The 19,850-nt window shown below is 35.6% G+C and overlaps 1 protein-coding gene across 2 annotated transcripts in view; it reads left to right on the forward strand.

Annotated features, from left to right (window-relative positions):
- Window positions 1-19,850, forward strand: part of LOC142349528 (uncharacterized) — a 60,791-nt gene that overhangs the window by 32,323 nt on the left and 8,618 nt on the right. For both annotated transcript variants that reach the window (XM_075401147.1, XM_075401148.1), the window contains exons 5-7: window positions 11,346-11,550; window positions 12,062-12,339; window positions 14,127-14,558. In XM_075401147.1, the coding sequence (XP_075257262.1) occupies window positions 11,346-11,550; window positions 12,062-12,339; window positions 14,127-14,558 (915 nt within the window). The remainder of the gene's footprint in view (window positions 1-11,345; window positions 11,551-12,061; window positions 12,340-14,126; window positions 14,559-19,850) is intronic.

A 19,850-nucleotide genomic window follows, 5' to 3' on the forward strand; every position in this document is an offset into this window, starting at 1 on the left:
GTTATTATTATCATTAATCTCCGGGTCCAGAATTTCTTCCTGCGTAGGCTCTACAACCGGAAAAATGCGCAAATTGTTGAGCATCTTCAATTAATTTTTATTCACTGCATTCAGAACAGTATGTTTCCAAGTATTTTGACACATGCAATCGTCAAACCCATTCCTAAAACATCTATTTCACAAATGAGCAACCATCGATCAATTTTGGTCTCCGTAACTTTTTGAGTAATTTCTTGAGCCAATTTTTGGTAGTAGCTTCGCTGATGCATTTGATGGAATTCGTCAAAAGGTGCACTCTGTTTTAGCACCAAAACAGTTATAGAAAATATGGAAAATGGGGGAAAATTAGCAGCAATTTTTTGTACATACCGTTCTTAAGAAAACGAAGACTTTCAATTAGAAGACTTTTAATTTTTTTTCGGAGTTAAATTGGGCTCCGAGATATCTGAAAAATTCTCATAAACCAAAGTTTACACCAAGGGCATTGTCTTAGGAACCCCTACAGGTGACTTTGAACTTGTACAATTTGCACTCGATACTAATATATTATTTCGATATTTCTAGTATATTACTTTTACGAAAAATGACCGCTGTTTTCTGCTCAATATATCTAATAAAAAATCATATACCCTTAGAAAAAAGAGTGCCTGTTCTCAAATTTTTAGACCTCGCTCATAAGTCATAAAGTTTAGACTTCTTACAATTTTTGTGGGCAAAAATATACAGCGTATAAATCGACAGATCGATTTGGGCATAAGAAAATGTTATATGCGTTGTAAGTATGATCATTGCCGTGATATTCTTATCAAATCACATGTCCTACTAGCTGAAATAAATATTTTAATATCATGAGTCAGTGGAGTACGTCAAAAAGTCTTAGAAAATGAAAAAACTGCCTAGAATTACCGTCGAATAAACGGACAAAACAGCGGACATTAAGAACGCAAAGGCATTCTAATCAGAGTAAAAGTTGTTTGTATTGAAGAGCATACAATATTGGATTGAATTGCCTTTTATACTATTCAAAAGAAAGGGACAAAGAGGCTTTTCAAAAGAGCGTTAACAGAATTTTTGTAATATCAGGTTGAATATATACCAATGCAATTAGGATCATTCGGTTTTTATTTTTGTATATAGGAACAAACTTTTTTAAAGGTACTATCAATTAAAAACCAGCAAATCCTCAATAAAATTATGTATAACCTTGATTGTATTTCAATTAATAGTTTTAATTATTCTTAGGGAAAGTAAACTTTAACCACTCGGTTATCTTAATAATTTATATGTCTGGAAAAATGTGGTTTTCAAGTAGTTGTATTTGCTTATAGTCCACTAAATGGTGTCTCTGCTAATTTGGACGTCGGCCAATCGACTGGCCACAGTTATGTATGTATGTAATTGGCAAACAATAAATTTGCTTAAAATTTATGTAAGCCTTTAAAAGTTTCTAGAAACGTAACCAAAAAGGAGAAAAACTTTAAAACAAGAGATACGAAAAATTTTTAGCACTTTTTTCTTCTTCTCCTAGCTTAATCGGAACTGAAAGAGGAGGTATGCTACTAAAGCAGTTTGATATTACATTTTCATATTGGCATTCCTGCCTGTGCTCATTCAAGCTTGTCATCTGAAATCAAAGTTCATCCTAAGGCTATTACAGATCACAGCTGTCTGCACAATAGGGTTACGATTGATAAATTAATATTCACTGAACGCCATAAAAATACATGTTACATGTATTCTGTTTTGTTTAAATTGTATGAATACGTCTAGACGTTAGTTTCTAGCAGAGCCATCTGGATAAAACAACTTCTGCAAAAATTGTACAATACATGGTATAAATTTGCAAACTCAATCCCATTTTTAAGTGCTGCAGAATTCAACATTGCAATTTAATTTAAAAACAATGAAAGTTAAATCATATATGACGCAAAAACTAAACGGGATAGCAAAAAATCTGCTTTTGGCGTGATTTTAACGGTGAACCGAAAATTTATTCACGTAGAATTAGACCGGTCTGTAACCACGAATAACTAACGATGTCTGAATTTGTCAAAACAATCGAGTGTTGCATTTCACTTTTTGTAACACCACTTCATTTCGTATTTCAATACGAGTTATCATGGTTACTTGCTGTTAAAAGAAGTTTGTAGCCTAGTGATGAGCGGATTCCAATCTTGCAAGAGTCTTTCAAGATGAGTCAAAACTTTCAAGATTGTTGCAATAATCTTGCAAAATACCAATTCAGGCATAAAAGTAAATCAGGGTACTATTGTTTTAGAAAACAACTTTGAAGCAAACTATTGTTTATTAAACAGGTTACAAAACCAAAATCAATGGAAGAATCTTGCAAGTTTTATTCGTGTATTTTTTCAGCTAAAACTATTTGAAAACCAAATAATTGGACTTTTACCAGATTTTATGATTAGCAGAACTGATTATATTTGACTTTTTTCCTAAATACCTTTGTTTCTTGAAAGACTTTGAATTCAAATACGATTTTCCGACATTTAACTACAAAAATTTTGAGTCATCTCTTTTTTCAACTTCAATTTACTCTCAATGAAATTACTTTCATTTTTTTCCAAAATTTTTCACATGAAATATTTATAGGGAAACCACCAGTCGGAATTTATTGACATCGCGCAATGTACAACACCAAATTAATTGTACCACACCATCTGCCTTCAAACTCTTGTTGCTGCAAACAATCTCATGATTAGATGAAGAAACGAGTTTCTAGATCGCCTTGTTAATAAGTTGGCCCAAAACCGGGAACTTTTTTATTAAAAAACCAAAAATGCCCAAGGTTTACACTTTTTTTATCTTAAAACGATATTATTTCATTCAAGCAATCTTTAAGAGATAAAATGGCAAGAAAAAAGGTTCCAGATATTGTCTAAGGTTTGTTGTTTTATTTGTTTTGTGAACAGCGTAAGTGCGACTTTTTTTTACCGTACTATATCAGTACTCCTATAGTTTTTTATTTCAGTAACTCCGCCACTGCTGGTCCAAAGCCCGGATTGAAAAATGAGGAAGAAAAAACCGCCAAAAATCAAACTAGAAAATCGGAAAAAAGTATCTTTTTAGCTTGGCTTGAGATCATTTTTCGACAACCTGTTGACTATTTTATTTTTATTGAATTATTTTATTAATAGCCGCACAGCGATAGCTGGGGCTATTATTGGCCTTCTCTTGGTTTTTTTTATTTCGTCGTCATGATTTTTGTTACGACCATATGACGTCACAGCCACTTTTTGTTCATTCGTTCAAGCAATTTCAACTGAATTGCATGTGTGACGTCATTTTTCGCTCTTAGTGGAGAGCGAGTTTTTTTGTTCATGCGCGTGATTAAATTTTTGGTCACACTTGACTTACCTCACTCTCAAAAATGACTTCCTCTCTTTGAAATTGACTTTTATTTACTTTAATTCAAAGAGATAAGGTCAAATGGGTGTGTGTCACTCTAAATGAAGGTTATTTGAGATCAGCTAATAGAGGCAGCAATAACTTATACAGATTTTTAATCAAAATATAACAGATCAGCCTTCAATGAAAAGACTAATTTTTTTGGTCTGTCTTTTTTACTGTTTTTTTTAGACTACCGATCTACGAATCTATTGCGGCTATTTTCTGGCAATCTGCCAGCTATGTTCTGGTTTTTGCCGTTTTGTTTGTTTTGAAGAACTGTGTAGGTGAAGATTTTCTACCGTACTGACTCAGTAATCCCGGAATGGAAAAGAAGGAGAGCAGAACCACAAAAATCATGCTGGAAAACCTCAAAAACGTCAGGTTTTAACTTGACTTCAGTAAAATTTCCTACAGGATTAGCTATTTCAGCTCAACCAACCACAGAAAGCAGCCAGGTAACCAGGACGAGAAATTACATTTAAACTCAAAATCTTTCAAAATTTTTACAGGATAGATTCAAAAATCCTGCAAGTTTTGTGCAAGAAAACTGGAAGAACTGTGCGTTCCATTGCAATGTTTCTTGCAAGATTCCAGCAAGATTTTAATTTTTTCATCACTAGGGTAGAAATTAGTACCCGGGCGAATGTTTCACTTCAATAGATCTCTATTAGCAGAGATTAGGTTCTAATGCCTATTCCAATCCTATTTATTGGTGAAAATAAAAGTATAATTGCCAAGAGTGTAAAAAAAATAACACAAACTGTATTGTAAAAATAATTTTTCTCATCCACTTCTAATTTCATCAAAAAATTTTCCTGTCTTGTTTTTAAAAATACGCTTTCTGAATTACACTCTTTCGTCCTTGTTAAGCGGAGAAATGAGTGTGTAATGTTTTTTAATTCAACACTCTTTCACCCCGCTTTACATATCCCCCAAAAATCCTCGGCTCGGCTATGCTATGAACTTCGTAATATAGATTTTTCGGCTGGCCGACAAAGTTTTGTGACCTTGGGCCTGAGGAGGTGATTGCGGACAGTTTTTTGCTGAAAAATACCTCCCCATCATTGAGACTTCTACTATGAAAAGACCGTCCTCGACCAAAATTGGTTGCGAAAGTGTCGTAGTTGACCGATATTTTGTATGAAAAGAACTTTGCTCGACTTTTACAGTTGTTTGCGTAACACTCATTAGGTTTTTATCACGTAATTAATTGTTGCTTTCACGTTTTCAGCCGGCTGTTAGAATGGCCCTAAACTTCACAACTCGAACAGGAGTAATGGTGATCTATATTTTTTAATAGGTGACTTCTATCTTTTGAGCACGTTTTTGAGCAGAAAGTCAAATGCGCGCACATGAAAAGAAGTTTTTAAGTCAATCCGCTGAAGAAAATTCAAGCAAAAAATTTCAAGTGGTTTTTTGTTCAGGAATCAAATCTCACAGAGAGCGACAAAATTTGCGACAAGAGAGAGATACTTTTTGAACACGTTCGCCTTTTTCAAAAGAGTTTTTTAGTTTCAGTTCTAATTTTTTTTATCAAACAAAGGTGTTCGTCTCATTTATCTAAGATACTTATTGTACGTTTGGGATAATTTTTGATCTTTTGAAGCAAATACTGAACTGCCAGATGCAATTTTGGAAGAATTTATCCGTTTGGGTTTTTTTAGCAGTTTTTATAATTTTCTTTATTTGTTTTGGCATCTGTAGAGTGGTACGAGTTTTTTTGGTCGAAGTTATTTGTTCAAATGGTTTTGGGTGGTCTTCCGATTTAATAAGGTCTGATTTTTATATTTGTTTTTTGAAATAATTGGTTGTATTTTTGATAATAGTTTTTTGGCCATTTTTGTTTCTTTTTTTAAATCTTTTCTATTTTTAATGGAAAAAAATTATCTAAACTTGTAATTTTGATTCGGTTTTTGGTTGCTTATCTTTCTGGTTATTAATAAGGGTTTTTCTGACCAGCATTAGGTTATACATTGATTGAGCGAAAAAGCGTTTTAAAGGTTTCCTAACATAATTGTGAGGAGGTAGCATTTTTTATTTCTCCCTTTCTTTTTCCGTTTTCTGTATGTCAAATCATGTGTTAAAAAATAAGGACTGTTATACAAATTTGGTAGCTATTAGTACCCGGGCTGAGACTTCGAGTCAGTTGCGGAGTCTTCCGGTTACATTTTTTGTCCTTATGCGAACAAAAATTCGTTTTGCTTGACCTTAGTTCACAGAAATGTTTTAGAAATGTTTCAGAAATGTTTTGGAAATGAGTTCCCAAGGCGAGCTTCACTGTTGTTTCTTTATTCTGATCAAAATACTTTTAAGCAGCAGTTGCTCAACAAAATAATGTAGAATCAACCGAGTCAGTATTGAAAAACAAAGCAGATGAAAAAAAAAACAAGATAAATTCTTAAAGCTAAAATTTAGAAAAAAAAATCACTTCTTTTCTTGTTCTATTTTTTTCTTCTTTATATGCCATTCGGAGTTATGGGATTCAAAGGGCGGTTTATTTCCGACAATCTGCTAAGTTTGTGTAAGCTTTTATTTGTTATAATTTTTTGTTAATTGATATTTCAAATTAATTGCTCTCGAAAGAAAATCGTAGCAATTATTGAAAACGTGTTGCCTATTTTTTGTGCAAACTTTTTGCTTGACCGTTTCAGCGCTTTTGTTCTACAACACTCTTTGACTTCTCAGCTGACTTTTTCACGGCTTCGTTATTCTATTTTGATTGATCTCTATTGTTCAACTCTGAAGTAAAGCTTGTTGCTAATATAAAATTGATTGCATCATAGCTAAAAGAAGGGCCTGGTAGACCAGGGTGCAATGATTCTGGTGAGGGATCAATTGATCTGCGGTTCGAATCATGTCGTATTCGGCTATTTTTTTTCACAAAGAAATATTAATCTGGACTACAGTCCCTGAACTAAATTGCCTCACCTGTCGTTCGAGAGCAATTCTTCCGACATTAGTCGATTTATGTTTTAAATAAGGAAAGTTAAGGTTACATTGCAAGTCTCTTTGACTCATTTCTGGTAACATTACTCACACTTGCACTTTCATGTTTGATTTTCTCTGACCAAGTTAAGGACTCACCAGCACAGGCTCACCAACTACACCATAACTGCAATGGTTTTTTTTCAGCTGAAGCAATCTTGTTGATGACCTGATATTTGACTTCTTTTTTTGAAAACTGATTTCAGTTTTGAATTGTTGAGTTTTTTTCGAACATTGAATTATATCAGTAGCCTATATTTTATTGTATAGTAATTACAAAGAGCTGTTAGAAATCAAAGTCAATTTTGAAGTTTTATGTTCCATAAAAGCCTTCAAACTACCCCCCCCTTGAATAGCAACGCCCACCTATCAACCTACTACCCCAAGTTCTCCGCCAAACTATCAACAGCTTTTTACTCCGATCTCTCCCACACACACCCTCAACCCAACCAAACCCCACACCTATTTGCCCAATCTGGATGCCTCAACCAAGACACCCATCCCGCATTATGATCTTATTAGGCAACCACGTTTTTTGTTTTTCTTTTTTTCTTTTTCTTTCATAATTTTGATGTCTGCAAGGAGTGTTACAGTTTATACAATTCAAATAATCTAGCTGCAAGTTTTTTCTATCCAAAGAATTTGTATTGTTTTGGTGTGATTTATTTTAATGGTTGGATGGTTCGCACATATTTGTAAAGCGCATTGGGAATAAGATCAAATGGGCCCTAAGCATGTTTTAATTGTCTTTAAATGCTTAGCGTCCTGAAAATGCTGCAAACTTGTTTCGTGTTCTGAGCCTGACCAAATTAAGTGCGAAAAGGTCAGTTTTCTGACGTATAATTGAAGCGTCGTTTTTGAGCGCAAAATTGAAAAGTGGTTTTTTCCGTTCCCAGTTTATTTATTTGTTTTGTCAAAGTAAGATAATAGGGCGTTTGCAACAGTCCAAATCAATCTTGCGTAAACATTGGTAATACTCTCTTAAAATAAATATTGGTATAAATATCGGTAATACTCTCTTTAAAAAAGTCTTAGGTAAATGCTGCCTTTTTCTCCACATCTTGTCTTTTTATTGGTGGCTATTGAATCTCTTTTGTGGCTTTGTTTGTGGCGGGTCAAAAAACTCGTTTTGTTTGTCTTAGTTTAAAAAACTATAACGATCTGTGCTATAGATAACAATATTTGTACCAAATCAACTTAATTCATCAACCTTGACTTGCCTACATTGATGAATGTATTGCTGCTCACACAATATATCTTTACCTCCGTCTAGAAAGGGGGAAATTTTTTCACACTTCCATAAATATTAAGTAAGAAATCATTCTCCTCAATATAATTGTAGAATTCAGTTTTCATCTAATACCGCTATTCTCAGTCTGAGAATGAAATCAGTGAAAACGCACCACGTTTCCAAGGAATACAATTGACAATGAAATTGTAGTCAAAATACAGCCTGGATATGAAGAAACTAAACATAATCTGTATTCTAACCTGGACTCTTGGAACGAATCCAAAACGTGATTTCTAGCCACAATTGCATCACGTTCACTCGCAACTATAAATTGTGTATCGCGTGGCCCAACCAGCAGCTAAAACTGAGCACTACTTGTCATCGAGACATATTGGGAAAAACCCACTCTGGTACCACCTCTCTGATGAAAAAGATGTCGACTGATTCGAATGGTTGTATTACTTGCGAAGGAAGGAATCTCAATCAACAATCTCCGATAAGCTCCACTGGACGATAAAACATTGCCCTCGGAGCCTGTATTCAAGACAAATGACAAAAACAGCACAACACAAAGTGAACCCGATTGTAGGAGCAGGAATGAAAAATTGAAAATTGCTTGGCTCAGTCGATGAGAAAAGGTCAAAGCTGCAGCAATTTTGTGTGGGGGTTGCCCTTGGAAAAATGTGGTAGCAAAAGCGGTTTCTTCTGTCCTATTTGAACCTTGGCGCAGATAGACTTCGATTTTTCTGCTCCCAAGAATCAAAAAACAAGATGGACAAGATAACAGCAAGGAAATTCGGGGCTCATACGGCAAGGAACTTCTTGAGTTCATACGCGAATTGTCGCTTAACTGAGATTTTGGCAGCTATGAGGAATCAATATTACGAGATGTGTTCATGGAAAATACGCTCGAGGGAAAAATCAAAGAAAGCTGTTAAAGCACACCAAACTCCACAAAGGAAGAATAGAAGTTGGTTATGAAAATCAAGATGAGCATTGGAATTGACTGAAATCTGCTGAGACTGCTGTCTGCACGTTCAGCACATCTGGAACGAATCCGTTAGTTAACAATATTCGAAGAAATTCGAACGCTCCTCCGAATAATTATCGCCTATCTCATCAAAATAACAAACAGAAACCATTGAACTCTCCTAACTATGGGAATTCGTGGTCACCAAAACACCGTCAAACTTGTCCTAACCAGGTTAAAATATTTAAGAACAGTGGTATAAAAACTCACCTCTCGACAGTCTGCAGAAAACAAAAAAGACGAAATTGGCAATGTCGAGGACACGCCTTCAGATGCTGCAATAATTGCAACTGATGTTGAAGATTGAGTCAATCAAATCGACTCCATGGTGCAGAAGAAAAATGAAAACGACGCTAATGACCATTCGGATTCTCACGAGACCAACGATAAATGCATAGCATTCATCTCGGACAAGCAGAGCCTAAAAGAAATTGAACTAGTGAACCCTAAAGTCCAGCTTGGAACCATTCTACCAAAAACCTTGGTTGAATCAGGTTGCAATTGGACTCTTGTTCACAAGAGTTTAGCGAATGGCATCGCGAATACTGAAAATCGAACCTATTGGATACTAGCTCCAGTTGTGAATGATTTGAAAAAATTCTCGAAAGAAATAATCAAGCAAATTGGAGTAGTCCGTAAAGTGTAACGATTGGTCAGCAGAAAATGTCAACATTACAGTTGTGGAAATCGCATCACTAGAAAAGACTTTTTTCCCCAATTGGGTCTATCTCTAAATCAATCAAAAGAAAGAAATTAAATAATCAAAATCGACGTCCATTGAAAACTCGGATAGCCCACGTCTTTCTTGATTGGTTTCAAGCATTGGTAAGTCCAAAACAAATACAGGGAAATCAGTTTCGAATACTACATTAAAAACCATCAAAAAGGTTGTAGAGACCCAATTATTCTACGGCACTTAGTAAACACAAATCTCCAAAAAATTATTTGACGGAAAATATAAAATAAAGTTAGACAGTTCTCGGATAATAATTTTCATATCCCCTATTGTTATAAGAGCGAAAAAGGCAACACAGTTAAACCTGCACTTGATTATAAAAATTTAAACAAACCAATACAAAAAATTTACGAATAGTCAAATACTGAAAATCTTTTTGACACCCTTTAACAAAATTTTAAAACACATTCAACACATGATATAGCCTATTTTGCCAAGTTAGACTTACAGTATGCATACCGGAAACCCAATTGTGGCCAGGAAATGTCTCGCCATATCATTTTTAATATAATAGGCGGCGCATCTACTGCCCCTTACCAATTTATAAAAGGATTTTATGAACTAACAGACGATCCAGCAGCTTTCCAAAAAGTAATGGACTACAATTTATTTGGTCTTAAAAATACTCGCAGTTTTCTGGATGACACCATTATTGTCAGTCGTCGTTCACATCAAGATCGCCAACAAAGATCATCTCAAATTGTAGTTGGACACACTCATAAGATCTCAAGAAATAGCCAAAGCTCTTTAACTACCTCTTGTTTGTTGTTATGGTAACGTAGTTACGATGAAAATTTGTTTATTAATAGCCGCACAGCGATAGGTGGGGCTATTATTGGCCGTCTCTTGGTTTTTTCTTATTTCGTCGTCACAATTTTTTTACGACCATATGACTTAACAACCACTTCAAATCTGCTTTTTGTTTATTCGTTCATGCAACTTCATTTGAAGTGCGTGCGTGACGTCATTTTTCGCTCTTATCGGAGCGAGTTTTTTGTTCATTCGCGTGATTAAATTTTTGGTCACACATGACTTACCTCACTCTCAAAAATGACTTCTTCACTTTGAAATTGACTTTTATTTACTTTAATTCAAAGAGATAGGGTCAAATGGGTGTGTATCACTCTAAATGAAGGATATTTGAGAGCAGCTAATAGAGGCAGCAAAAACGTATACAGATTTATAATCAAAATATAACATATCAGTCTTCAATGAAAAGACGATTTTTTTGGTCGGTCTTTTTTACTGTTTTTTTTAGACTGCAGATCTACGAAGCTGTTGCCGCTATCTTCTGGCAATCTGCCAGCTATGTTGTTAACTTTGTAGTCATAGAGATTTTGTTGTTCTAACAAGTGAATTAAAATTAAGGCCATATGATTAAATACACTTGAAACAAACAATACTTCAAATCATTCAGGCACAAATTATAAACATCAATCAATTTTATTAAAGAATCACATTATATAATTTTTTTCTGATTGTTTTCGTCCTAAAATTGACTTTAAACTTTAAAAGCTCCTGGGTTTCAATTCAAAGGAGCTTTTCATGCTGTCTTCAAGAATTCCCATTTATGGAAAATTCACTTCAAATAATAACAATTTTCAGTCACAGAACTAACACATGAAAAAAATTTTGTCTTAGAACGTTCATTTATGACACAGTTGTGTTTTTAGCATTATTTGAAAACTATGAAGTCAATTGTCTATAATATAAAAATTCTAAGATTAAAACTTTTTTGAACCCGGAATTGCAAAGTATAATATAAGAATGAACTAATGTCTAATCATGGGAGACCTGTGTCTGCGTGGCTCTGCCTAAAAACAATGTAAAAACGAGCAAAGTTTCAGAAATGAACTATGGTCTGACCTTGATTGATTATTGTCTGGATTGGTCTGACCACGAACGAGCGCAATTCGTCAACCTGGGTAGCCCTATAACCAATTGCTATTTCCTAGACTTCCAAGGTGTAGTCGATTGGGAAGACAGACTCAGAACCATAAAGGGAGTCTACTTCATTCCACCCCTTGATACTAGACTGAAGTGGAAGGATGCCAGAGACTATTGTCAGAATCACGGTTCAAAAGATGGCCAGAAATCTGACTTGGCAGTCGGATTTACGTCTGAAGAGATCGATTTCTTGCTTGATCAAGACAGTTATAGGTGAGCATGTCAACAGAATGCATTAAGATTAAACTTAAGGGTTTCCTTGAAAAATTTATGGAAACCAATTGTACTATAGAAAAATCTACGCCGGGAAGTAAAACTTGAAATTGTGTCAACAATGATAGTACAAGCAGCGTTTGATTCTGTATCTGTCCCTCGAACGACGTTTTTTTAGTCTCGAAAATTTGCAAATTTTTCCATGAAAAATTTCATGCCATAAAGTAATAGCAAGATTTAAGTGAAACCTGAAACCTTTGAAATGAGGAATATGACGTAACTCCCGCAGTTGAAATCAAACAATTACCTTGAAAGATCTTCAAGATTCTTGCAAGATAAGCAACGGGATTATGCATCGTTAAAGGTAAATATTATTGCAATAAGAATCTTGAATGATCTTAGAAGCTAAGCGGTTGGAGTTTGACGGTGGCAGTTAGACAAAAAAATAAAGCTGAATGCAAGGCCGAGAATAGATCCAATAAAATCAAGACTTTACTAATTAGAAATTTAGAGCATCCTGGCGACCTCATTTGGGAATCGAGAGGAAAAAATCCAAGTCGAGAAACATGGTCACTGTGCCCTTTGGCAAAGACCAAGTATCCCGTCCTGTGAACGCGGACATGAATTGGGACCATTGGAAAAAGCCAGCTCTTGATTATCACCATCAGAAACATTTCACGTGTCTGGATCTGGACACGACGAAGAGGTTCGAATGCGGAGTGAAGCCGAGAAACTTCTTTTGTGCACGTTACTGGAGATACAATGGCAAAAAATACGACAAACTCAAAGGTCATTCTAGTTAATTGATAATATCCGGTATCCCCCCCCCCCCCCTCCTTGAACAAAATTTTGATTTTTTTTTCCTTTATGACCTCCATATTTAATTTTTTTACACCTCTATAATTGGATCTTTACCTTTGTGCCCCCCCCAAATAGTAAGCAAATAGTAGTAGAATTTCAAATAGGAGTATGCAATTAGTAGTAGAATTTGTGCCCCCCCCCCCCCCCCCCCCAAATAGTAGTAGATTTTCAAAACTATGTTACATTCAATTTTCGGGAATAAAATTATAACCATTTTCCAAACAGTAAACCACTCCAAAACTGTCATAAACAAACTAGTACCCCAGGAGATATAATAAACCCAAAATAAGTCCTTTTGAGGAATTTTCGGGTGTTTCCCTGAGTAGCTTTCAGCTGAGTTTTGGCCAAAAAACCTGACGGCTCCCTGGCTAAATTTATCGCGTTTCTGGGCCTATTTTTTGACCATATACGACTTTGATTTTAACTGCCAAGAGTAAAAACGACTTGTTGATAACTCTGTAAATCAGTAATGAAATGAGAATTGCGATTAGGCTTGCCCGTAACTGAAATTGACTCGTCATTAGGTCCGGGTTTACAAAACCATATTCAGTGTACAAACGCTGGTTCAGCATAGCTGCCCTGGTTGAGGTCGCGCTCGAAATCGCCTCTGATCAGACCGTCCCAGACAAGTGGGGCCTGTGATCAGACCATCCCAGACCGAAGTGACCTCTGATCAGACGAGAATGCGCTCGAAGATTATTGTGCGCTCGAAGTGCGCTCGAAGCCACCTCTGATCAGGCGAGTTCCAGACCGAAGTGACCCCTGATCAGACAAGTTCCAGACCATTGTCCAGAAGAGTTCCAGACCATTGTCCAGACTAAAGTGCGTTCGAAATAGTCTGATCAGAGAATGATTTTAAACATGAACAAATTTCTCAATATCGTTATAATATATTCATTTCATCTACCATTTTATCAATCTTATATTCAACTAACAAAAACCAATCTGGAAAGTATTGTTAATGAAAGTAAATCGAAAAAAAAATGATCAAAAAAATTACTGAGTATGCCATTTTTTTATGCTTTTAACTGAAAAAATGAACTTAGACAGCTCTGCATAAAAACGTCTTGATCTACTTTGATTCAAAATCTTTTCTTGAGGGGACCGGCAGTTGTTATCAGCTGGACCCCTTGGTTCTGATCAAACCCATCAGATTTTCAGAAGTTCCGATCAGAATGCTGTTTTATTGTTGTCTCTTACCCGAGACAACAAAAGTCAGTAAGAAAACAAAAAAAAATGTCGCTCGAATTGGTCTCTGGTCAAACTTGTGTGCGCTTGAAACTGCCTCTGATCAGACCGTCCCAGACCAAAGTGACCTCTGATCAGACCGTCCCAGAACAAAGTGGCCTCTGATCAGGCAAGTACCAGACCATTGTCCAGACAAAAGTGCGCTCGAAGCCTTTTCCAGACCATGTAATTCGAGCGCACCGGGAACATGTGTGCGCTCGAAATTCGTCTGATCAGGGGTCACTTCGGTCTGGCCACCTCGACCTGGGTGGTTCAGTCTTTGGAATGATATTGAAAAATTGCTGTATACTGTTCCAGCATCTGTCATCTTCCCCGTATTACCTAACAGTACTTACAAAACTTTGTTTCACTTACCTTCGCAGTAAAATTTCTCCCGTTTTACTTATTTTTGATAACAATCTTGCATCAAAGCTAATTTATTATAATCACAGTGTTAAGTAAATATTCATTTTTTTTTCAATTTTCAGCTCGCAAATGGTACTTCCAATTCACGGATGAATTTTCACTCTCAGCTGAATACCACGTCATAAACAAGACACTGGATTTTGACGAAGCACGCAATTACTGTCTCACACAATTTGGAGATGCGTTTGATCTTGCTGTCGGCTTCAATTTGGCGGAAATGCAAGCCCTGACCAAAGGTGCTAAAGAGAACGGATTTTTAAGCCCCACCGAATTGTATTTGGGATCATATCGGGGATCCCAGCGATACGTGTACTACTCGGTTCAATGGGACATTCCATTTGCGGCGCCCTGGGCACCTTTTGAACCCGAAAAGAGGACGAAAGATGAGAACTATGGGTGCCTAAGTTCACTTTATCAGGCAAGAGGGGACTGTAAAGATTCAGAAGAGCCATTCATCTGTGCAATTTATTTGAAAGTGCCGCCAGAATATGGAAGTTAGTATTTGTCGATCTATTAGAACATCGACTGTTTCTTTTATTGACCTACTCGAAGTCCCTGAGGAGAAAAGACGACGTAACCTTGTCTAAAAATATGCAAAAAGAAGTAGGAAAAAATTCTGGCAATTCTTATCTCTTCTTTCTTCTTTTTCTGTTTCAATACGGATGCGCTTCAAGCGCGACAACGGTGGCTATTTTCCGATTTTTCGACAATTTGCGGGCTATGATATAAACTATAAATGATGCAGTAATATAACCTTTTTGCCGCTTTTCTGTTCGGACTCAACTTGAAAGGCTTCCATTTCAACGTACCAAGGTCATCTGTTTATTTAAAAATTAATAATAAAAAAAAACAGCATATTTTGATCGGCTTCAACGCAATAATTTTAGGAGCGGTCTACAGCGGAGACATCAGAGTTCTAACAACGGTACGAAAAAAAGATTTTGTTAGAAGTCTAGATAGATGTTATAGCATGATCTGATTTTTGTAAATGAAATATCATTGTAAATGATTTGGTCTTTTTATGCAAAATTTTTACTTGAACGTTTTGACTTTTCGAGTGACTTATACGCTCTTGAGTTTTCTTCGTTCCACGTGAGAGAAATGTCACTCTCATTTAAAAGCATCAGCAACTCAACTCAAGTGCAATAGTTCATTACTATAAGACAAATGAAAAATTCGCCGAAATTGGTGTAATTTTTGTCACATCGAAATTTATTAGTGGTTATGATTGTATAGAAAAACCTCTAATTACGTCAGTTGAAGCCCCATTAGTGAATATGGTTACCCCCCCCCCCCCCCCCCCCGCCGCCTGAAATAGGCTGCAATAGATTAATAGATTCGAGCGCTGGCTTATTTTCCGAGAGCAATTCTTCCGATATTAGTCGGTGACGTTCAATATATTATAAATATCGTGTTTCATAAAACCCTTTTAAAAATGATCTTATAGTTGAAATATATTTGTTGTTTAATAGCCGCCCTCATCTTCTCAGCCGGCTATTATAGCGCTCCTATTTTTTTTTTACTTCGTCGAATAAAAAAATGTTTCGCTTTACCTCATTTTGCCGCCTTTTCAACATTTTGCGTGAAATCTTTTTGACTTCTCTAGGCTAGTTTCTCTCTTCTCTCATTCTGCTAAAAGTGATTTTGAACATCAGTTGCTCAGCAAAGCAATTCAAAATGAACAGAGTCAGTATAAAAAATTGAAGTCAGAAGTAGAAACGGGATAAACGCATAAAGCCCAATTTTAGATGCCCGCTAATTGAACGTCGTTCCTATAAGTCTTAGTTACCATCTCTAATGCTTATCGGTATTGATAGTAGCCCCTGTAGCCTCTCTCTAAAACAGAAGTATGTTCAACCACGAAATGCCATCAAAATAAATCGGACTTAAAAAAATGTTTTTGCACAAAAATCTTTTTTTTTCAATATCTTCGGTTATTTCAATCCCAATCATGCTTATTGGAATCAACGGCGGCTATTTTCCGGCAATCTGCCGGGTATTTTTTTTATTAAACCTACGTCCGCCTGTTTAGGTTATAAAAGTTTGTAAATTCTTGAGAATGCTTCGAAGTAATTTTTCTGATAATCAGACTACGAAGTGCAACCTGCGATCAAACATTGGAATTATGGACATAGGAGTAACGTTTAAACATAGGACTCTTCGCTCCGAGTGAAGTTTCAACCTTCTTTAAATCCATGTTTTGTGTGATCCAGGAGGAGGATTGCTTACAATAAAACAATAAAAAGGTGTTATAAAAGTGACTAATTTTATATATTTATTACTCGCCTCGTGCCAAAACTGAACTCCAAACCAAACTTTAGAACTTAAATTAAATTCCCTATATTGGCTGAAATCTTTCTTATATCACTTCACAAAAAAATACATCTAAGCAATTGCCTGAGAGCACTCAGAGGGAGATCCAATTCAAAAAAATCTAATAACCTTAAAAAAGACTGAGTTAAATTTTGCGTGCCGCAAAAGACGCCGTTCTGATGTGTTCTCATGGAATTTCTTCACAGTTTCAAAACTAGGACGACAAACATTTGGTGGCCATGTCAACCTCCAGTGAAGCTCCTCTTCTTCACTTTTATCTCTACATTCTGGAATACAGCTCATTGCAGAAGGTTTTTTAGTATAATTGTTTAATCACATTGGGCAACATTATGAGCAATAAGTGCCTATCATAGGCGAGAGTTTGGTTTAAAGTTTTTCGGGAGAAAAATTTTGTTGTCCTCAAAGTGCCCCTGTAGCCTCTCTCTAAAACAGAAGTATGTTCAACCACGAAATGCCATCAAAATAAATCGGACTTAAAAAAATGTTTTTGCACAAAAATCTTTTTTTTTCAATATCTTCTGTTATTTAAATCCCAATCATGCTTATTGGAATCAACGGCGGCTATTTTCCGGCAATCTGCCGGGTATGTTTTTTATTAAACCTACGTCCGCCTGTTTAGGTTATAAAAATTTGTAAATTCTTGAGAATGCTTCGAAGTAATTTTTCTGATAATCAGACTACGAAGTGCAACCTGCGATCAAACATTGGAATTATGGACATAGGAGTAACGTTTAAACATAGGAGTCTTCGCTCCGAGTGAAGTTTCAACCTTCTTTAAATTCATGTTTTGTGTGATCCAGGAGGAGGATTGCTTACAATAAAACAATAAAAAAGTGTTATAAAAGTGACTAATTTTATATATTTATTACTCGCCTCGTGCCAAAACTGAACTCCAAACCAAACTTTAGAACTTAAATTAAATTCCCTATATTGGCTGAAATCTTTCTTATATCACTTCACAAAAAAATACATCTAAGCAATTGCCTGAGAGCACTCAGAGGGAGATCCAATTCAAAAAAATCTAATAACCTTAAAAAAGACTGAGTTAAATTTTGCGTGCCGCAAAAGACGCCGTTCTGATGTGTTCTCATGGAATTTCTTCACAGTTTCAAAACTAGGACGACAAACATTTGGTGGCCATGTCAACCTCCAGTGAAGCTCCTCTTCTTCACTTTTATCTCTACATTCTGGAATACAGCTCATTGCAGAAGGTTTTTTAGTATAATTGTTTAATCACATTGGGCAACATTATGAGCAATAAGTGCCTATCATAGGCGAGAGTTTGGTTTAAAATTTTTCGGGAGAAAAATTTTGTTGTCCTCAAAGTGTAATAAAAATCAGCGCAACAACAATTTCGAAGAACTTCAATCTTCCAATCTTTCGCCGAAGAGTAATTACACATAATTGATTGAATGTTTTTTTAGTTGTGAACTGATGAGATAGAGTGATCTGATTCGTTGATATCTGTGTTCACGCGTTATGCTAACAAAAACAGAAGGGTTTTTCTATGCGTTTGTTCTACGGCTTGTTCCATTCATGCAAGGATATATTGCAAAAAAAAACAAAAGATCATTTTCATTTCCACAATTTGTCGCTTATCTTGATAAAAATACCCAAGTCAAAGGCCAGAAGTGCAGAAAAACGAGCTGCATAGCTAAACATGGTGCAGCACAGCAGATTATTCAATGCGAAACCGCAAATTTATCTTGCTGTATATCAATGAGGGTTCTGTAAACCTGGTTTTTTAGGATAAAGTAAACAAAACAAAAATAGTTGAGACTTGCGCTCAAGTAATGGAGAATACAGAAGGCCTGTTTGATTTGAATAGAATTGAGACAACACTCTCTGTCCTGTTCAATAAAAGTTCAATGGGATATTTGGATGCTGCTATTCTTCAAGAGTTGCCGAGAAGACCAAAAATAAAAAGCCTATAAGAGACAGGGAGAAATCTACAAAGAAAAATTTGTTCGTTGAGATCTGTTGCTGTCCACTTATATGGATCCGCTGATTTTGAAACAAATTCAGTAGTTGTAAAATAATTTTCTGCGTGAATTAGAAAATGAGAGCACAATTTTTAGAGAAGTTCGGGTTGGATTATCTTGTATTGGTTGAAAAAACAACAAAACACTAAATTGTTGTACACAATGGTAAGTAAAATCCGTGTGGTTCTTTCTTTGATTCTTATGTTCAAGTTGCTCAAGTTGCGATATTTTCATTAATTTTGCAGGAAAATTCAACTATCACAGAAATTTTGCAATGAGAGCATGCAACAAGTTTCAACAAAGAAGTCTCCGCTTCACTGAAAATTTGTGATAAACTTGGAAGGATTTGTGAATACAAGCGCGGAAAATCAAAATCAAATCATTTTTAATTCATGTACACGTAGTTTTTCATAACAAACTTAAAGACACAAAAATAACTACATGCATTCGAGAATCGATCTCTGAGTTTATTTCTTTCATGTAAAATCAGGTTACCTATGCAACAAAGACCCCAAGACATTAGTTAAATCTTTCTTTTTGTGAAACACGGGAGGAAATAGCTGGAAAATGTAGAGCAAATTTATTGGAAACATTTCTTCAAATATAATTATAATTAAAACCAGAGTAATTCTGTTTTAGAACTAGACACTCCAGTTTTTGAATACCCAGAAGAACTTAAAAAGGCGCAGGAAAAAATCTATATGTCAAATCAGTTCGTCGAAATGAAAGAAAAGTGAAGCTCTAGAACACAGAACTATTCGGAGGCGATGTGAGGACAATGCCAGAATTCGGGTTCATCAAGGGAAAATAGATTTGAAATCTCATGCTCTTCATGCTCTACCCTTCATGAGCGAGATAGGCGTTCAACTGTTAAGAAAATAACGAATTAAGTTGTCTTATTAAAAACCGAGCTATACAAATTATTAACGTCCCTAATTTTTCGGTTGTGCTACGTTATTTGTCTTTGTCTTCATAACTGAAGCGTCAAGAGAGACCAGAGATATTTTCCTTTTTGAGACAGGGAGAAATCTACAAAGAAAAATTTGTTCGCTGAGATCTGTTGCTGTCCACTTATATGGATCCGCTGATTTTGAAACAAATTAAGTAGTTTTAAAATGATTTTCTGTGTGAATTAGAAAATGAGAGGGTAATTTTTAGAGAGGTTCGTTTTGGATTGTCTTGTATTGGTTGAAAAAACAACAAAACACTAAATTGTTGTACACAATGGTAAGTAAAACTCGTGTGGTTCTTTCTTTGATTCTTATGTTCAAGTTGCTCAAGTTGCGATATTTTCATTAAATTTGCAGGAAAATTCAACTATCACGTAAACTTCGCAATGAGAGCATGCAACAAGTTTCAACAAAGAAGTCTCCGCTTCACTGAAAATTTGTGATAAACTTTGAAGGATTTGGGAATACAAGCGCGGAAAATCAAAATCAAATAATTTTAATTCATGTACAAGTAGTTTTT

This window comes from Convolutriloba macropyga, chromosome 11 (assembly GCF_964194025.1).
Source record: "Convolutriloba macropyga chromosome 11, txConMacr16.3, whole genome shotgun sequence".
NCBI classification, from domain to species: Eukaryota; Metazoa; Xenacoelomorpha; order Acoela; family Convolutidae; genus Convolutriloba; species Convolutriloba macropyga.